Source organism: Puma concolor, chromosome A3, assembly GCF_028749965.1.
Source record: "Puma concolor isolate L17-30 chromosome A3, mPumCon1.1.hap2, whole genome shotgun sequence".
Taxonomy (NCBI): domain Eukaryota; kingdom Metazoa; phylum Chordata; class Mammalia; order Carnivora; family Felidae; genus Puma; species Puma concolor.
Window position 1 is genome coordinate 82,057,833 of NC_141669.1, and position 18,879 is coordinate 82,076,711.

Here is an 18,879-nt window from a genome sequence, read left to right on the forward strand (position 1 = left end):
TTTGAGAGAGAGAGACAGAGACAGAGAGAGACAGAGTGCAAATGGGGGAGGGGCGGAGGGAGGGAGACACAGAATGTGTAGCAGTCTCTAGCCCCTGACACAGGGCTCAAACTCACTAACTGCAAGGTCATGACCTAAGCTTAAGTCGAATGCCTAACTGATTGAGGCACCCAGGCGCCCCTGGCCTCATCTTTATCCTGGCCTCTACCCTGTAAATACTTCTTGTACAGAAACTGCTGTAAAGTTTCCCTTGATCCCTCACAGGCCAAGTCCAGCCTGATTCATGCAAGCTGTCAACAAATGCCGATAAAAGGCACTGAACAGTCAAATGCATAGAATGAATTGCAGGTAAACTTTCCTCTTTGATTCTCTATGTTTTGGGGGAAGGGCACATTCTTCTGAGGACACTGTGCTCTAGTCCTGATTGGGTTCTGTGCTGCAGACTCCACTTCCCATTATGGTCAGACAGATGTCCTAACCAGTCGGATTAATACTAGGAGATGAGATGGAGTCTGGAATGAGTGCAACAACTACATACACATCATCTCCACAATTAAAAGGCAGAAACCACACATTTGGTAGGATACCTTACTGGGCAACAGGTAAAAACAGACCATAGCAAACACATTTGTTGCACTGCAGAATTATTTGATGCATTATTACTGTAGTTCATTTGTTTCCTAAAAGATCATTTAAGGATTGTTCAACTAGTTCCCAAAAGGGAGGAGGAGGGAGTTGGAATCTCTTTCAAAGCAAGAAAGGAAGGGAGGTGGCTTTAAAGTCTGCATTGAATCAGCTTAAAAGCACATAACTTTATCCTTTAGTAGATATTAGTCAGGCCCATGCTTTAAAGGCAGGGCAAAACCTACTTGCGTGAAGAAGAAAAAAAAGCAAATCAATCAATCAATCAATCAATCAAAAAAATTGTTTTCTTTTTTCAAAACCGTAATGTGCCAAATGCCTCCTCCTCCTTCTTGAAAAGCCCTCCAAGTTAGAAGCAAGCCTAAGAAAAACGGCTTCTCTTAGGATGCTCAAAGTTCCTTGCAGCTGATTATTTTTCAGGAGGAGAATTAGACAAAAATAATACAAGTGGGAAATAAAGAGAGTGACCTACTTTACAGGGGGGAAAAAGGAGCTCTGTGTGAGCGTTTTGATCTAATTGACGGTGTGGGGTTGCATGCCCAAATAAGGCGCTGTTGGTCGAGTCTGCGCGGGAGAGGGCCTATCTCAAACTCGAGCCTAGGAGAGGATAAAACAAGGGCCCTGGAACTGGTGGGCAGGGAACCCCAGTACACTGGACCGACTGGTGTTCAGAGGAAGTTCCCTAGGAGATTCCTTCTGGCCACAAAACCAAGTATGATAGAAAAGGACCGGTGGGGGCGCCTTTCTTTTCAAGGGCTACTTGCTGGAATATGCGAGGGACCGAGGGACATCTGAAAAAGCCTGCTGGGTGCACAGCACCGCGCCAGGCGCTGTACTTCGGTGATGTTAGGGGAAGAGGTGACTTCCCGGGGCTAGTGGGCCTCTCCCCTCCTTTGGTTTCTCCCCCCGGGGGCGTCTATACCACGCCGTGGAGGGAGGTCTGCGAGCCCAGAGGAACCTGGTCACTGTTCCAGGCCTCATCGAGGCACAGGATCTCCCCTTTTCACCCAACGCTGTCTCGGGGCCCCGCAGCGTATCAAACCACAGCTCCTGGCTCCGGGGACTATTTATGTGCATCTGTCTCTATTGGGCGTTTGCTGCGGGAGCCTCGGTGAAAGCCTCCCTGTTTTCTCGCGCGCGCGCCGCTCCAGCTTCTCCTTTTCTTGGATTCTCGCCTGTCTCCTCCCACAGAGGGAAAAAAAAAAGGTCACGTATGTTTGGAAAAATATGTAGGTCAGTGGAACATTTCCTGCACTGGTGCAAAAGGAGAGGAGGGCAGGGAGGGAGGGGAGGGAGAGGCAGAGCGGAGCTCCGAGGGCGCGCTCCTGGCCACAGCCCCCTACCCCACGTGCCTCTGCGGGGGGGGGGGGGGGGGGTGCTGCAATTAGCCGTTCCTTTCCATCCTTGACCCATTTTCCAGACCGGCTATGTTAGCCTTGGAAGCGACACCGATTATTTCTCCCCAGCAGGCGCTGCAGTCCTCCCTAGAACAGCACTCTCCAGCTTCTCCCCCAACCCCAGTGTCCAACTGCCCCCTCCCTCCCCGCCCCGCCGCCAACGCTCATTGAGAAATCGCAGTGGTCCGCTCGCGGAGACGCGCCCTGTGCCCGGGCTCTGGCTCCGCGCTCAGACCTGCCCCGCAAGGACGGTGTGGAGGGGACGACAGTCGTGTGCTCGTCCCCCTTTCCCCCCAACGCACGGGACAGCGGGGTGGCAGCGGGCTTGGCGAGGGTCTACACTAGGCAGGAAGGGAAGATTGCTTGCCACCCCCAGCGACAACTTTAACGGGACTTCAGCTGGCAGCCCCGCGTCCGCCTATCTCCCCTCTCGACCAGTTCACTTCTAAGCACACACACCCCCACCGCGCGCTCAGTTCCGACCCCGCGCCCCAGGCCGGACTTCGCCGCGCGTCCCTGGCAGCCCAGAAGGGGCGGGGGCGGTCTCGGGCGCGCGGGTGTCTAGGCCGCCCAGAGGAGCTGGGGGTCCGGGGGTCGCAGGATGCGTATCCCAGGCTGGGTCGGGGCCAAGGCCCGGCGTGCGGCCAGAAGAGACCCGGCAGCAGGAGCGGAGGGAAGGAGGAGGAGGCGAGGGTGGAGGAGGAGGAGAGAGGAGGAGGGAGGAGGGAGAAGGGAGGGGGAGGAGGAAGAGGCGACGGCAGCTCTCCCCACCGGCTCTACGTGCGGAAGAGTTTGCCGCGCGAGCAGCCGGCCTCCTGCAGGAGCCGAGGGACCCGCGCGACGGCGGCCAGGGAGCAGCGGCCGCGTAGCTCGGAGACCCGCAGCCGCGGTGGCGGCGGCGGCGGCGGCAGCGAGAGCAGCGCCTCCCGCCGCCGCCCGGGAGGAGCTCGCCGCGCCCGCTCGCCGCCTCGGCTCCCAGCGGCGGCGGCGGCGGCGGCGGCGGCGGCGGGAGGTGCGTCTCCCCGGCCCAGTCCGCGCCCGGCCCCGCGGGGTCGCCCCGGCCAGCTCCGAGGTAAGGGGCCGCGCCCGGGGACGCGGGGAACCCGGGTTGGAAGTCCGTGAGCGCGGGGTCGCGGGACTCGGTCACCTGCTAGTCGGCGCGGTGAACGCGCGGGGCGGGGAGGGGCGCTCCGACACGGGGCTGCGCGGCGCGGGGGTCAGGGGCGTAGAATGTTGGGGCCCCACCCCCACCCCGGGTCCCGCCGCCCGGGACACCGCGTCTTGCAGGACTGCAGCGGCGGCCGGGCTGGTGTGCTCCGTGTGCCTCTCGCCATAGGAAGCAGAGGACGAGGCACCCCGAACCTCAGGATTTGGGGGAGCTCAGAGGATACTGTCAGGGTGGGTAGAAGCCGTGCCCAGGTAGCAGCCTGGAGGCTTGCCCAGTGGCCTCTCTGGGCCCCACTGCGCGCCTTCGCGAAGAGTGGGGAGCCGGGTAGCCCTGGAGGGTGCGGCGTGCGCGTCCCGGGCTCGCGATCTCTCTGGGTCCCTAGGTCGGAATTGTTTCCGGGCCCGATTGGGTACCTAGTCTGACCCAGCGTGTTTAGAGAGCGTAGCCTTGCCACTGCTTCCCAGGTTAGATGCCGTCGAGTTGATTTGATAGGTGTGCCCCCTCCCCGGGCCGAGGAGGAAGGCACACCTTTGACCTTTCTATAGAGCTGCGCAGGGTCGTTAACCAGAGGGTAGGGACAGGTGCCAAGGTGCTAAATTAAAAACTAACCCGCTCCTCTGCCTGCCACTCTTTAACTGCTCAAGGTAAGAAAGTTTGTTTTCAGCCTTGTGATTCATAAATAATTAGTAACCAGTTTCGTAGATTAAGCAAGATGGAAACCTTAAAAATACATACGCACTTCCAGAAAGTCTAAAAACTCCCAAGGTTGTATCCGGGAGTCTTTAGTTCAGGAAGTTAAAAGCCTCGGGACTCAACAGGTGTTCAGAAGGGGTCCGAGAGGGGAGAGCTCTGCGTGTTTGTCTTTAGTACATGCTCCTTTGGTATCGTGCCCCAAATTCGTTGAATTTGTTGGCTTGATTCTTTACAGGTATTGAGTAGTTATTAACTTAAATAGCAAAGATGAACTCATCATTTATGATCATTTAGAACCCAAACCTTCTTTTCCTTAATAGGAGGGTTCTCCCCGTTTGGACTTGCCAGATAATTAGCTTTAAAGCAGTTCCTGGCAAGGTACACTCTGTCCACGAACCTCTAACACTAACTTAGTACCTGACCAGTGAATTGACTGACTAATTATGGCTTGCATTAAAGCACAACTGCCCTTCTTGGGTGGGAGGCGCCGGTTCAAAATTCAAGGGCAAGTTCTAGCTCTTTCTATCACAAAGATTTCCTTAACGGGAGTGTTTGGCAAAAATAATCCCAAAATGTCTTTTAAAATAACCATCGAATAAATGAAATGTTTAAAAGCATTATTCTGACCAGGGCCACTATTTTGCAAAAGAGAAAAAAAAAATCTGTTTCATTACACAGCTAGCCCAGGACCCATAGAAGTATTGGCATTTCTCAGCAGTCTACTTAAAGATTTAGTTAAAAATAAAGTGTGCAACATAAAGACATTCAATAATTGTCTTCCATCTCCCAGAGAGATGCGGAGTGTGGCTTAAAACAATCGTAAATGTGCTGCTTTTAGCCATATTCTTCTTGGAAATCGATGCCTCTATTTATTTGCTGATCTGTCCCACTGTGCATGGTCATAGAATTGGTTTTATTCCTACTATTCCCCAGAGTGACTCCTGCGGAGGTGAGAGAAGGGACTACATTCTAGAGGAAATATGTTATTAATAAAACGTTACCCCCCAAAGAGTTAACCATGCCAAGAAAAGAACCAAGTGAGGTTTTACTAATTAGTGTGATGAAAAAAATTCCCTGATATGATGACAGTGTTCAGATGGTGACTAAAAACTTCATCTTTATGTAGCAAATAACAATTGTTTTTGAGCTTCTTTGGTCCTTTTTGGAGTTTGGGTCCTTTTTAGTGTTTCTGGATGTTTAATAATGAAAACTCTAAAGATAACAAAAATGGTAAAAAAAAAAAAAAAGAAATTACATCATCTGATGTATATCATTATGAAGTTGAATTTATCCCAGTTTTTAAACAATCTTTCTTAATTCTTGGTGATCTTTATAGGTGGCTCTTAACCCTGCCACTTGTTTTCAGATTGTAAATTCAAAATTAATGATTTGTTCAGATGACAATAATAATGCCTGCATACACATTTCATATCGCCATCTGTATATGTTAACTTTTTCAAAGTCTTGCTCTTGAGCCTGAAGGACCGAAAGGGCTAAGTCCTTTTTCTTCCTTTTTAAATTTTTTTTTCAACGTTTATTTATTTTTGGGACAGAGAGAGACAGAGCATGAACGGGGGAGGGTCAGAGAGAGAGGGAGACACAGAATCGGAAACAGGCTCCAGGCTCTGAGCCATCAGCCCAGAGCCTGACGCGGGGCTCGAACTCACAGACCGCGAGATCCGTGACATGGCTGAAGTTGGACGCTTAACCGACTGCGCCACCCAGGCGCCCCTTTTTTCTTCCTTTTTAAAACAAGTAGCTATCTTGTTCTTCACGTGAAAAGTCAGTTTTTCCATTGTGATCTGGACACTGATTGTCCCATGCTGGTCCCATGTAAGCGGTGACATCTCTTTCCCAAGAGAGGTCAAATTACAAGGTGTTGAAAATAGCCCAGTGACTCAGTATTCTTGGCTGCTGCACACCAACGGTTTAATTGGCTGCATCAGAGAAGCATCTAATTGAGTTTCACATTTAAATAGTGGCAATGATACTTGATGCATTGTTTGCTTACACAAATGTTTAATTAGCATGCTCCTGATCTTCATTCTATTTGTAGCAAAGATGGGAGGTCAGGGACTGCTCATTCATATTCCCTGCAGCATCTCATCCCTATGAGGCCTTGTTCATAATAGATGCTCAATAAAGAGGTGTAGGAAATGAGCTGAACCACTGATGAGAGTTATCCAAAGGTTAGAAATTTGTGAGTGCTAATAGGATACTTAACTAGCAGTAACTCTAGTTTAAATCTGATGATGATCAGTAGTACCTGAGAGCACTGAATAAACACTTGCTAAATGTGAACACTTGTTTTAAAAGGGGAATTTTTTTTGAATTCTCTGGCAATGGGGACCACTTGGCATTGCAAACAAAGTAATCTCTTAGGTAAAGTTCCCCCAAAGATCACTTGAACTTCTGCGGGTCCTAAAACAATGTGTGGTTTCCATTTGATGATTCAGAATAGAAAGGAGAGAGCTTAACTTCTACACTGGTGTGAGAAAAACAGTGTATTAAAGAGGGTGGGAGGTGTCAAGGATCACGCCTCAAACTTCATAGTGCGTGCAGTTTCCTGGGGACCTTGTTAGTACATGCTAACCCAGCACATCTGGGTCGGGACCCAAGATGCTGCATTTCTCACAAGCTACCATGCACTCTTGATGCTGTTGAAACACCAGCAAAGTTCTGGAATATACTTAATTCAGTTCAGCATATGTTTACTGAACATCTACTACATGGTAGGTCCAGGCAATGGAAAAATAAAGAACGTGGGTCCTCTCTCCCCTCTCATCAAGCAGCTGACTAGATGAGGAAGAGAGAAGGATTCTTTCTAGACCAAAAATGAGGTCCTGGACCAGAGAATGGGCCCAGAAAAGGGGGTTTTCTGATAGGGCTTCTACTTTGCTGACCTTGACCTCTATCTAGTCTTCTTGGAATGGAAAGCTTTGTGATCTGGCAGAAAATAACCTGCAAATGTTGAAATCAGACAGACCTGGGATAGCCTCCCTGCTCAGCTATCGTGTGACCTGGAGCAACCTTTTTTTAACCTCTTTGAGCCTCAGTGTCCTGGTCAGAAAAAGGGTGGGAATAATGCTTCACTGGTCAGGTTGCTAGGATTACCAGAATGATTGCTTTCATTACTGTCAGTGGGAAAGGGGGGGCTGGTAGGCAAGAGAAAGGAGAGGTTCCTAAAATATTTTTCTATGTAGTTCACCAATTAGAAATTCGATTTGGTCAACCAGCAAACCCCAGGCAAGCAGTAGAGAACCAGGCTAGGGCTGGAGGGTGGGCAGCTGTGGAAGTTAATCAGAGGCAAAACGGAATTATCAGGAGCACGCACATCTCCACTCTTCTCCTGCAGTGCCCTGGCTTCTGGTTAGCCTTGGTGACACCCTGCTAGCAATATATTTACCTGAGGGTGTTCCTGGAGCCTAGCCTTTAGGTTCCAGTGATCAAGACCAACTGGTGTTTGTACAGTCAGGCACTCCTTTAAAAATCTGATTCAGAGGGAAGGGCAAGTGCCTCCCCTCTTTGAGGGGCACTGGTGCATTCCCTGGCAAAGCACTTTTAAGGAAGGATTAAGCCATGAGCAGACTTGCGGGGGGTGGGGGGGGGGAGAGAGAGGAGAGAATGAGAGGGAGAGAGAGGGAGGGAGAGGGAGAGACCTTTCCCATCTAGCTGAGTTAGCTGAAATTAGTGCAGGGTGTGTCCGAGTTCATCAGGCAGATGTTTTATACTTTAGGCTATGAGATGATTGTTTCCTCTTGACATCCAGGGAAGATGGATATTCCAAGGCAGTGATCTCTATCACTCTGATTTTAGGAGGGGTAATCTGGGTGGCCCTCAAAATACTTCAACATTGCTCTACTTTTATATATATATAATATATAAGATATATATAATATGTAAGATATATACTATGTAAGATATATATAATATATAAGATATATGTAGTATATGTATTAGAGTTCCATTTATTATTTGCAAAGGAGATTTTACTGCTATCATTCCAGCTCCGTGCCTCCCCACCTAAAATAAACCTTGAAAACCAAGTTGTAAGAGAATGCCAATGGCCTTTTGATGTGTGGGGGGAGGAAAAGCAGAGGAATGACTGGAGCCAAGGCAGTCCTGGGGGTGGGGTAGAGGGGTAACAAGGAGGGAAAGGAGGGCAGCAAGCATCTGAGCACCCAGAATGGAGGTTAGAGCAGTGGCAGGGGCAGAGGGTGGGAGGTAGGAGCCAGGGACCCAACTTTGTAGACTCTGCTGCTGTGCAGAAAGCTGTGGAGGATTATGCCCCTGGGTCTTTGAAAATCATCCAGGCTTCCAGTAGACACAAGCCCATCTAAAGGAAGGTAAGGGGTGCCTGGGTGGCTCATTTGGTTAACCATTGGACTCCTGATTTCCACTCAGGTCATGATTTCACAGTTTGTGGATTCAAGTCCTGCATCAGGCTCTGCACTGACAGTGCTGAGCCTGCTTGGGAATCCTCTCTCTTGCTGTCTCTGCTTCTCTGCCCCTTGCATGTCTGCTCTCTCTCTCAAAATAAATAAACTTTAGGGGTGCCTGCATGGCTCAGTTGGTTAAGTGTCCAACTTTGGCTCAGGTCATGATCTCACAGTTTGTGAGTTTGAGCCCCACGTAGGGCTGTGTGCTGACAACTTGGAGACTGGAACCTGCTTCGGATTCTGTGTCTTTGTCTCTCTCTGTCTCTCTCTCTCAAAAATAAACATTAAAAATAAGTAAAGAAACTTTAAGAAAAGAAAAGGAAGGTGAATGACAGAGCTAAGCAGCATTATTCTTCCAGCCTCTTCTGAACCAAAAATGGTAGTGCACAATTTCATGAAGAATATTTGTGCCCCTTGATCATCAAGATATGGAGGAGAATGTGTTTAAATTATCATTTTTATGTCATAAAAGTATATTTAATTTTTGGAAAGCCTAGCAAAGAGTGAAGAAGATGGAGATTACCTGCAACCTCAAGGTGTATTTCCTTTCAGTCTTTTTTTTCTACACATTAAATTTTTTTAAAGTTAGATATTTTAAAAATATGTATGAATAATCTCATAAAAATTTCAAATAATCCAGGACCATTTCTAGTAAAAAGATGACCTTCACAGTCTGTGTCCTATGTAAGTGTCATTCCCCTTTTTCTGCCTAGCAGAAACCTGGTTTTGCTCCTGAGTCTACCCTCCCTGGTCCATATGTCTCAGGAGTAAATCCTGATTGGCCAAAGCTACCCAAGTGAGCCTACCATTCTTGCCAGTGATTGGCTCAGCACAAGCATGTGGACTTTGTCCTGGCCAATGAAGCGTGAGGGTGGGCTACTGGGCCTTCAAATCAGGCAAGGAGGGAAGCAGCCCTTTTCTTCTGGATATGCAATGCCTGTAAGTGGGGCAACCATCAGCCCCCAGAGCAGGCTAGGCCAGGTCCCAGCTGACCTGCCAAAGAATGCAAAGGTGAAGAATTGGACTCCATAGTGCCCTTAGCCTTCTGAATTACCCAACGAGGAGTCTCTGCTTTGCGATGTTTGGGAGATCCTGAAACTGTCCTGACCACGTAAAGCAGGTCAAGTTAGGTTTTTGTTAGTTGTAGCCAGAAGCATCATAACCGATGCACCACATACCTCTCCACCCTTCTCAGGAGATGAACTTGGGGGTGTAGTCTGCTAGTCATTTTCCGGTGCATTTACATATATACCCATATATGTATGTCTTCTTTTTAAACAGAACTTATCCCATGACTTTTATGTAGCGACTTTTTTTGGCATGAGAATTTTTTGGGTCATTTCTTATATCTACTTCATTCTTTTTAAAGGCTACATAGTCATACCGAGGAGTACGGCCGACACATAATTTAACTCGTTGTTAAACACTTACTGTGCTTTGTTTCCACCTCTTTACTATTACATTCCATGTTGTCTTAACTTCCTTATCTGTATATCTTTGGGTACATTTCAAGTTTTTCTAAGTCAAGGGGTTACTAGGAGGGGATTCCTGAGTAGAGGGGCGCATCTGTTGGAAATATGGATAGATGCTGCCAAGTGGATGACTCAAATAGCTGTATCCATGCCCTTTCCCACCCACCCACCCATGTCTTAACCAACACCACACATTACCAGTCTCTTGAATTTCTTTTATGCATTTTCCCATGCTTGACGTAATGCTGGTTTTCTATTCTGGTTGCTTGCCTTAATCTGAGCATAGGCATTTCCCCATGTCATTAAATATTCCATGCAAATATAATTTTAATGGCTGCATGATAGTTCATGATAGTCATTTTTGAAGTATTCCAGTGGTTTGTGAGGACACAAAAGAGAATAGTGGAAGTTGAGGCTTTCCATAAAAAATAAGGAGACCTGATCAACCTTGCAGTCATCTCAAAAGAGCCCTGAAAATGGTATTAGGAGACATACCCCTTCAGTGATCTGTTTCCAAGAAAACTCTTGAGGAGATGGCTTTCCATAAGACAGCAGGCTGCCTCAAGCATTTCTAAGAAGCTTTACTGTTTCTGGGATCAAAGGGTTTACACCCTGACCGACATTCTTTCTCTGAATGTACAGGAGTCACTTAAACAAATACTTTGTGCCTGACGCATAGCTGAAATGTGAGTTTGTTGTAGTCTTTGAAATTTTCCTCTTCTGCCAGGGAAGACAGGAAAGCAAATGGGATAGATGAAATTCATAAAAGATGTTCATCATGTTTTTTCCTCTTCTTAATTCAGAGAGGAAAATCTAATGTTTCCAGGAAGTTCCTGGGGATAGGACAATTGCATTTCCAGTCTTGGTCCTCTTTGTAGGCCTACAGTGCTTTGGGGAGCAGTTCAGATTTGTCTTTAGTGCTTAGAAAAGTCCAGTATTTTTTCAATTTCAGAACTAGATAGCTTCAATTTTCCACTGTTCCGTTTCACAAGATTAAGGCCTATTTGGAAATAGGCAGCAGGATAGATGTACACAGTGCAGTGTGAGTGTTCAGCCTGCCTGCTGATGCTGTGAGGGAGGTGGGTGGGCATTGCTTTGTAGCGGGAGAAGAGTTTTGGAGGATGTGGGTTTGCGGGGCAGGGAGGAGCCCATCCAAATGGGGTGTTTGCCGCATCAGCGCTTCCCTTCATGCCGTCAATGAAAGACACAGCCTGCAGTTCAGTCATCACTCACTACATGAGATGCCTGATTTTCTGCAGATGGTGATCTAATAAAACTGAGGAAAACTTTAAAATCCCAGTTTTGGTGTGTGTTTGTGGTTGGAGTGGGGGCAGGCATGTTAGGTGGAATGGTACCAAGAACGATTGCTGTATAGCTCTGGAATATCCGTTCATCTTAAGACCCAAAACAGAGATCGTTGCTGAGCTCGCCAAGGCTTTAATGGTCGGGGAGGATTTTATTTTTATGGCTTCGCCTCCCTTCCCCTTCACAGCGGTTGTTGGAGAGAGAGATGCATTCACAGCAGATTTGCGTGGCAGTTTTGAAGAGGTTTTATGATCTCTCGAGTTAGAGAACTTGTTTCTATTTCCAATCATAATGCAGTCCTTGGCTGGTAATAATCTCTAGGATTTCTGGCTCAGGACAAACTGATTTCATGTGAGGTAAGGAAGCTTCTTGCGTTGGAGCTGCTTCTGGGGCTTTCCCTCAATGCTTCCACTCTTGGCCTCTGTCTCTCAGTTCCCTATCCTGGATGGCCGGGTGGTCTCATACCATGTGGTCCTGGGATCATGGGAGCACTTGCCACACTTGTTATGGAAGCACTTCCGGAATTGATGGTTCGCTTAGCACACACCGGGTTTACTAAGTGGAGCTGGGGTGACGGTGGGGGACACAGCTCATAAAAGACCTCTACCCTTGGACTGTCTTCTGTACTTATATCTGATCAAGAAAGGCACTGCTTGAGATTGTGTCTGAAGAAGCCCAGTACCCCTCGATTTAGCGTTATACACGGCCTCGATGGAAACAGTGCCCTCCCCTGAATTACACATCCCATTCTCAACTTCCACCTTCTTTGCTGTCATTCACCACTCTCCCCATGCCCCACCCCCTTCCCCAAGCAAGCAGACTCTTAGCTCCTGGCCCCCCTTGTCCCTCACTCACTCTCTAGTGAGCCATGGGGTACTCCCTGGCAGGGCCCCCAGCTGCTACTCTGTGTCAGTCCGGTCTTGGACACAGCCACCAACATCACCACCCCTGTCCATACGTGTGTGTGTCATCCTGGGCCTGGGCTCAGGCTGGGTTCGTGAGCCCCCCAGGATGCCTAGCACCTCATAGGAGGAGGGTGGGTAGGTGTGCAAAGTGTGCTGTGGACAGGGTGAGGGAAGAACCTGTACTGGCTCCTGACTGCCACACACGACAGATGTGACCCACTCAACAGCGTCTAAGGAAACATGACAGCGCCCTGCTCCTTCCATGGGGCCTCAGAGCAATCCATGTCTGCCTCCCCACCTGGGGGCAACTCCTCAGTCACCCTGGCCCCTGAGTTCTTTGGAAACCTGCTCCACACACTCACCGGGGCAGTTTCCTGGCTGTTCCTGCCCTGGCACTTGTTTGCTCTTGCTTGGCCAGGGCCTGTTGCGCTGGCCACACAACTTCAGGGGCACCATTCATTCTCCCTTGTGCCGTGAAAATAGCCATGCTTAGCAGCCAGTGTGGCCCCAGTGTGCGCCACATTTGTTTGGATTCCTGCTGTTTGGTGTATGTGGAGTTACGAGGTGGGAAGAGTCTGTTACTCTTCCCACTGTACGGTGGGTTTCTTCTCTCTTTTGTCTCTCCATGGCTGGGCTAGTGGCATTCTCTAAGCACGTGATGAGACTGTTCCAGCTAACCTGCTCCAGAGACCTGCACTGGCCCCTTACTGGCTAAGACCTGGAAAATAGTGGGGGTGCCTAACGAAAAAGACATCATGCTTCAGATTTTTTTTAATGTCTATTTATTTTTGAGAGAGTTTAAGTGGGGGTGGGTTGGGGAGAGGGGCAGAAAGAGAGAGGGACAGAGGATCTGAAGTGGCCCCTGCGCTGAAAGCAGTGAGCCCAATGCGGGGCTCGAACTCATGACCTCGAGATCATGGCCTGAGCTGAAGTCGGAGGCTCAACCGACTGAGCCACCCAGGTGCCCCACCCTTGCTTAAATTTTTAAAAGAAGAATAGTTCCTTTTGTGTTCCCCGTTTCTGTGAAGTTGTACTGTGTTGGCATGAGTTGGCTGTTCCCAGTGGCCAGCTGTTTAACCCCTGTGTACAAAATCTCCTGTTTCCTTTTTGCTGTGTGTCTAAGTATGTATGTAGCTCTATTAAGCACCAGAGTCTCATTTCCTAGTTTGTGCCACTTGGGGTAGTATCATTAGGATGAACCTACTTGAGGCTGTGTTTGTGTTTTCTGGCAGCTTGGGTTTGACAGCTCTTGTGTGTATTGCAGCCTGTTTATAGGAGATACCTATAAAAACATTCAGCCTTTTCCTTGGCTATGGCAGTGTTGACCTATGACCTGACTTTAAATCAGAGCATGTGAGTGGCCATCGCCATGGAGGCGGGCAGCATTTTAAATGGTTTGATGAATGCAGCTTGTGGCCCGTAGCAGGAAGCCTTGGCAGCCTGACATGGTCACTGTGGCCAAGTGAACTTGGCAAGTCACAGACACCCCAAAACAGAGCCTCTTCATCCATAAAAAGGAGGTATTCATACTAAACAGTCGATATCAAGAGGAGAGATGTCCATAACAATGAGAAGTAGTAGTCATCTTTTTATCACTCCCTGCTGGGACCAGCTCATCCCTCAGACTGCCCACACACCACCACTGCCCCCAGTAAATGCCAGCCTCAAGGTAATTTCTTAATGAACGAAGTCCTTGCTTTTTTCAGACAAGGTACACGCTAGCAATTAAAGACACAGTATATCCCAGTGTTCTCTTAAAAGCTAATGTCATGGGAAAAAATGAAATACTCAAACTATAGAAGCCAAACACAGTGTCTTGGCAGATGCTTGGGGTTGCACACTTTGCTTTCAAAAGCTTTTCCCGTTTCTAAGAACAAAGTAGCCTGATAACCTTTTGTGTCTGAAAATTTGGTCTAAGTCAAATAGACTCTGTGGATTCCCGTGGATTCTAAGATCTTATGGGATGTATGGGGCATCTCACCATGATAAATGTGACATGTGCTGTTTCTTCTGACCTCCTGTTTTTTCTAAAGAGGGTTGGCCTGCAGCCGTAGGGCTTAGCTCTGACCACCTGGAAGGATCCCGTTACTTTTCTCCTATGTCACAATCCCCTAAGGAGCAAGAAACCACCTGATTTTCAATGCAAATGGGAGTTTACTCTTTGGATTGGACGCACAGACACACACAAAGATACATACACACCCTGATTTTGGTTAATAAGCTGCTTTTGCAATGGAAGGAGAGGACCTACAATGGACTGAATGTTTGTGTCCCCCTAAAATTCATATGTTGAACCCCAAGTCCCAGTGTGACGGTATTAGGAGGTGGGGCCTTTGGAAGGTGATTAGGTCATGAGGGTGGAGTCCTCATGGATGAGAGTCACGTCCTTATAAGAAGAGGCTGGAGAGCTAGCTAGCCCTGGCCATGCCGTGTGAGGAGACAAGAAAAGGCCCCCATCTGCAACCAGGAAGAAGATTCTCACCAGAACTGACTGTCCTGGCATCCTGATCTTGGACTTGCAGCCTCCAGAACTGTGGGAAATAAATGTCTGTTGTTTAAGCCACTCAGTATATGGTAATTTGTTACAGTAGCCAGAATAGACTAAGACAGGACCTCAGCGATCCTCATGTTTTCCAGATGAAAATGAGAGGTTGCAAAAGCCAAGGGTCCTTTCCCTGCTCCCAGAACTCGCAGGTCCTGCAGCCAGGCAGGCCTGCTGACCCATTCCAGAAGGTTCAGTGCTTCCCTTTCTCTGCTGAGGCCTGAGCATGATGCCTCTCTGGCTGAAATCCAGTCAGTCAGCAAGAATGAGGCTCCCCCTGGCCTCAGCCAGTGCACTCACCGCCCTGAAATCCTGGGAGGGAACATGGTAGTCCAAATGACCAGCCGGCTTCCCCCCAACCATTGTCTTATCTCTCCCTGTGTGCTGTGCAGCCCGCTCTCTGACATGAGCACAATAAGATAAGGAAGCCAGCGTCCTGGGGCAGCCTGGAACAGGGAGAAACAAACACAAGGCTGGACACAGACTGTCCACTTTGCCTTCTGGAACCCACTCACTCTTGTAGGCACTGACATCCAACTTCCTTCCAGATAAGCAGAATAAAAGCACAAAGCTCACTGGTGTCTGTGATGAAGAATGAGATGCCCCTTGAACAACTTCTGATAGTGCTTCTCATGCATGGGGGCGCAGGGTCAACAGTAGGAGCTTCCCCCTGCACATTTTGTATCCCAAAGCTTTGTCACTGCCACCCCATGGGCATCTCATTGTCATTTTTTCCATAATAAATTAGGCAGCATAAACTATCATTAGGCCTAGGGGTTAGGGAGGGGCTACACCCAACTGTCACCGTCCCACACATTAGCTCCTTTGATTCGACAACCGTCTCTGGAGGGAGCACTATTTTATTCCCATTTTACAACTATGATACCAAGGCACAGAGATGTTAAGTGATGTGCTCGGGGCCATTCAGAGCAAGCACTTGAATGTAGCCCTTTAAAGAAGGACCAAAAATAGAACGTCCAGTTTTTGTTTACTTTTTCTGAAACGCCACTTCTAAGAAGATAGGATGTGTCTAAAACAAAGCGAGCATCTTGAACATGACTTCTGTAGCTTACGCGGCTGTCCTGAGCGTGAGGTTGTTGTGCGGTGGCTGGGTTCACCCTGTGGTTTGACAACAACTCCGATTTGTTGTCCGAGTTCAACCCGGCCCTCAGGAAGAGGAGACTGCGTGTCAAAGGCCATAAAGAAGGAAAGCTGGCAGGAAAAGCGTTTTTAGGGCAAAATCGTTATTCTGTTCTTTGCCATCTTTTAGTAGCTAACCTGCTTTTCAAAATTATTTCTTTAGCTGTAATAAGTACTGTTAAATCAGGACACTCCTTGTGTCTTTCCTCATTTTCTCTGGAGTCAGGTATGTCTTTCTTTAGCTGAGAGCAACAGAGAAGTCAGCATGAAAAGGTCAGGGCCAGCTAGCACTTTTGTGAAACATCATTTCACCTGAGTCTCATCAACCCCGGGGCCTAGAGAACCAGCAGCTGACTGGTTGGTGGAGAAGCCTCCCCCAAATCACCCAGGGTTCACCCAGAGTGTGTTTTCCCACATGCTTCCCCTCCACATGGAAGTGTGAACCTCAGCACTCAGTGAATGTGAAGGAAAATACATGCAGGCAAGGTATTGAAGAGTTTTTTTTTTTTTTTTTAATTTTTAACATTTATTTATTTTTGAAAGAGAGAGAGAGTGAGAGAGAACGAGTGGGGAAGGGGCAGAGAGAGGGAGTATCGGAGGCAGGCTCCACGCTGTTAGCACAGAGCCCAATCTGGGGCTTGAACTCTTGAACTGTGAGATCCTGACCTGAGCCCAAATCTAGAGTCAGCTGCTTAACTGAGCCACCCAGACACCCCCAAGGTATTGAAGAGTTTTGAATAACAGGGTTTAACTCCTGGCGGGGGCATCTGTGAAGCGGCTCCCCTCCCTCTGCCAGCTTTGGGTGGCTGTGGGCCCAGGTGTTGGGCTCGTCTTGGGGGTGGAGCCTCGAGGAGCCCTGTCAGATCACTTGGGTCTCTGTCTTGCTGCTCCCACCACCGATAGAATCAGAAGCAGAAGCCCAAATGAACATCAGTAAGGTCATTCAGTCTATCCCATGATTGGCATACGTGGGCACACACACGAAATCAGATTCATTCTAGTCCCTGTTTGTACCACACCCACACCAAAGAGGCAGGATTAGCCATCCAGGACCTTCTCGCAATGAGTGTTATTATGCTGATGTGATAAATGTTTCTTTTGTCACCAGAATCCTTTCATAACATCTATCTGATTTATTCTGGGCTGCGTATTATTTCAGAGAGCTCTAAAACAAACTGATTTAGGATGGTTTTTCAGTTATGGAGAGTTAAATTTGTGCCTTGGATGATGACGACCGGGGATGGAGGGGTTGGGATTGCTTCTTTTCATGTCTGGCCGTGAATTTATATGAGTGGGAGTTAACTCTTATTGAAGGGGCACTTGAATTCTGATCACACAGGTAGGTTGTACAGGTCAATTTCCTCCTTCATCCATTCCACATATGCAGAATTTTGGTGTCTCGGTTTCAACATTTCTCTGGTTCTTCGGTGTTTCCTTTTGCTCCTAACATGAAGTCACGTCCCCAGGCCACAAGAGCAGTGTCAGAAGAAAGAGAGGTATGGGGTTTGGGAGGAATAGTTCTTTCCATCTTTCTCAGATGGGGGAGAGTGGGGTTGGAACTATGGAAGAACTTTAGAAAGAATATGAGGTGAGGTCTGTAAATTCTGAAATGTGGTATTCCTCTTAGTTCTGGGGCAGATTTTTCAGATTTTTAATTTTCCAATTAAAAACAACAGTACCTTTGAGCATTTTAGTATAGCTTAACTGGTGGCAGCACTTGTATTGCTAATTCTAGTAAATTATGATGCTCACAGACACCTGAGTCATTTGGCTAGGCCCCCCTCATCCTTCCAGAAGTTATTAGTGTTCTAGGGCAAACCTCGTATCCCAAGGAGATTCTTTCCACCCAAAGTAGAAGCATGAATTCACCTGAATTCAGGCAGAGGAGATAATTGATTCCAATACCTTGGGGCCCATACTGGATCTATTTTATATTCTGTCTAAAAGTTAGGCTGTAAAATGCCATATTTACCCCAATGTCCTATTCTCTATATTATACCTAACCACAGGTTTCCAGCCTTAATATAAACAATTTGCATTTTGCTTTTGCAATTTCCTCTTTCCGTAACTATCAGGAAACTTCTGGGAAATCTGTGGGGTTAGCTTCTAATCTGCTAGAACAGTCTTATCCCCAGCTTTGAATCTTATGGCAGTCTCCCCAAGAGGAGAGTCAGGGTTGTGGAGCTGAAAGAGAGCTCAGAGGTCAGGCCACCAGGACCATCATTTTAGAGAAGGGGAAACTGAGGCTGGGGTTTGGTGATGGCAGAGCCCAGCACAGAAATAGGTCTTCAGCCTCCTGGCACAAGGTCATCATCCACCCTATCCCATGCCTCACTTTACCAGTCTTTCCATGCAGGTGCTGACCATTTTACAAATAGGAACAGGATTGTAGTGAAATAAAAGACAAATATACAGTATATTTCAAGTCCCCAGAATGCCACCATTGGCTTACCTTATTATTATGATTCCCATAAGTTGTAATGGTAAACATTTAAAATTTGCTTTTCATGGTTGTATGCACTGATTTCACTTCTTTGCCTTGAAGATGAATTTGCATAGTCAGTGGGTTGAGATGGACAGACCAGTGCAGGGCCAGGAGACCCCTGCTCTAGCCCCTTGCAGCCATGGGGGAGTACTTCATTTCTGAGAAGTTGAGAATATGAGGCCCATCTTCCAAAAAGCATTTGTGTGGTGATCAAATGAATCAATTGATGGTGAACACATTCTTTTTTTTTTTTAATATTTATTTATTTTTGAGAGAGAGAGAGAAAGAGCATAAGTAGAGGAGGGGCAGAGAGAGAGAGAGACAGAATCTGAAGCAGGCTCCAGGCTCTGAGCTGTCAGCACAGTCCCATGCGGGGCTTGAAACCATGAACCCATGAACCAACTGAGCCACCCAGGCACCCCAAGGGTGAACACATTCTAAAAATAGTTAGTGCCTGAGAAATGTAAGGGATGCCTCTATCCACTGCTTTGGAGATGTTATTTTTTAATATGCAAAAAAAAAAAAATTAAGTTTTAGATTTGTTTTTGTGGTTTAATGCAGATTATTTTTATGGTCCTTCCAATAACAGAGATCTCCTTCCATTTCCTTTTATCCAAGATCGACACCAAGTGTGTCTAGAACTTTTGTTTTATATCCTTTAAGAATGTTTGTGCTTGAGGGGCGCCTGGGT

At 47.7% G+C, this 18,879-nt stretch overlaps 1 protein-coding gene across 1 annotated transcript in view; it reads left to right on the plus strand.

Annotated features, from left to right (window-relative positions):
* Positions 1 to 313: 313 nt before the first annotated feature.
* Positions 314 to 18,879, plus strand: part of NPAS2 (neuronal PAS domain protein 2) — a 163,203-nt gene continuing 144,637 nt past the window's right edge. The window contains exon 1 of the mRNA XM_086701345.1: positions 314 to 348. Coding sequence (XP_086557471.1) covers positions 329 to 348 — 20 coding nt within the window. The 5' untranslated portion in view covers positions 314 to 328. The remainder of the gene's footprint in view (positions 349 to 18,879) is intronic.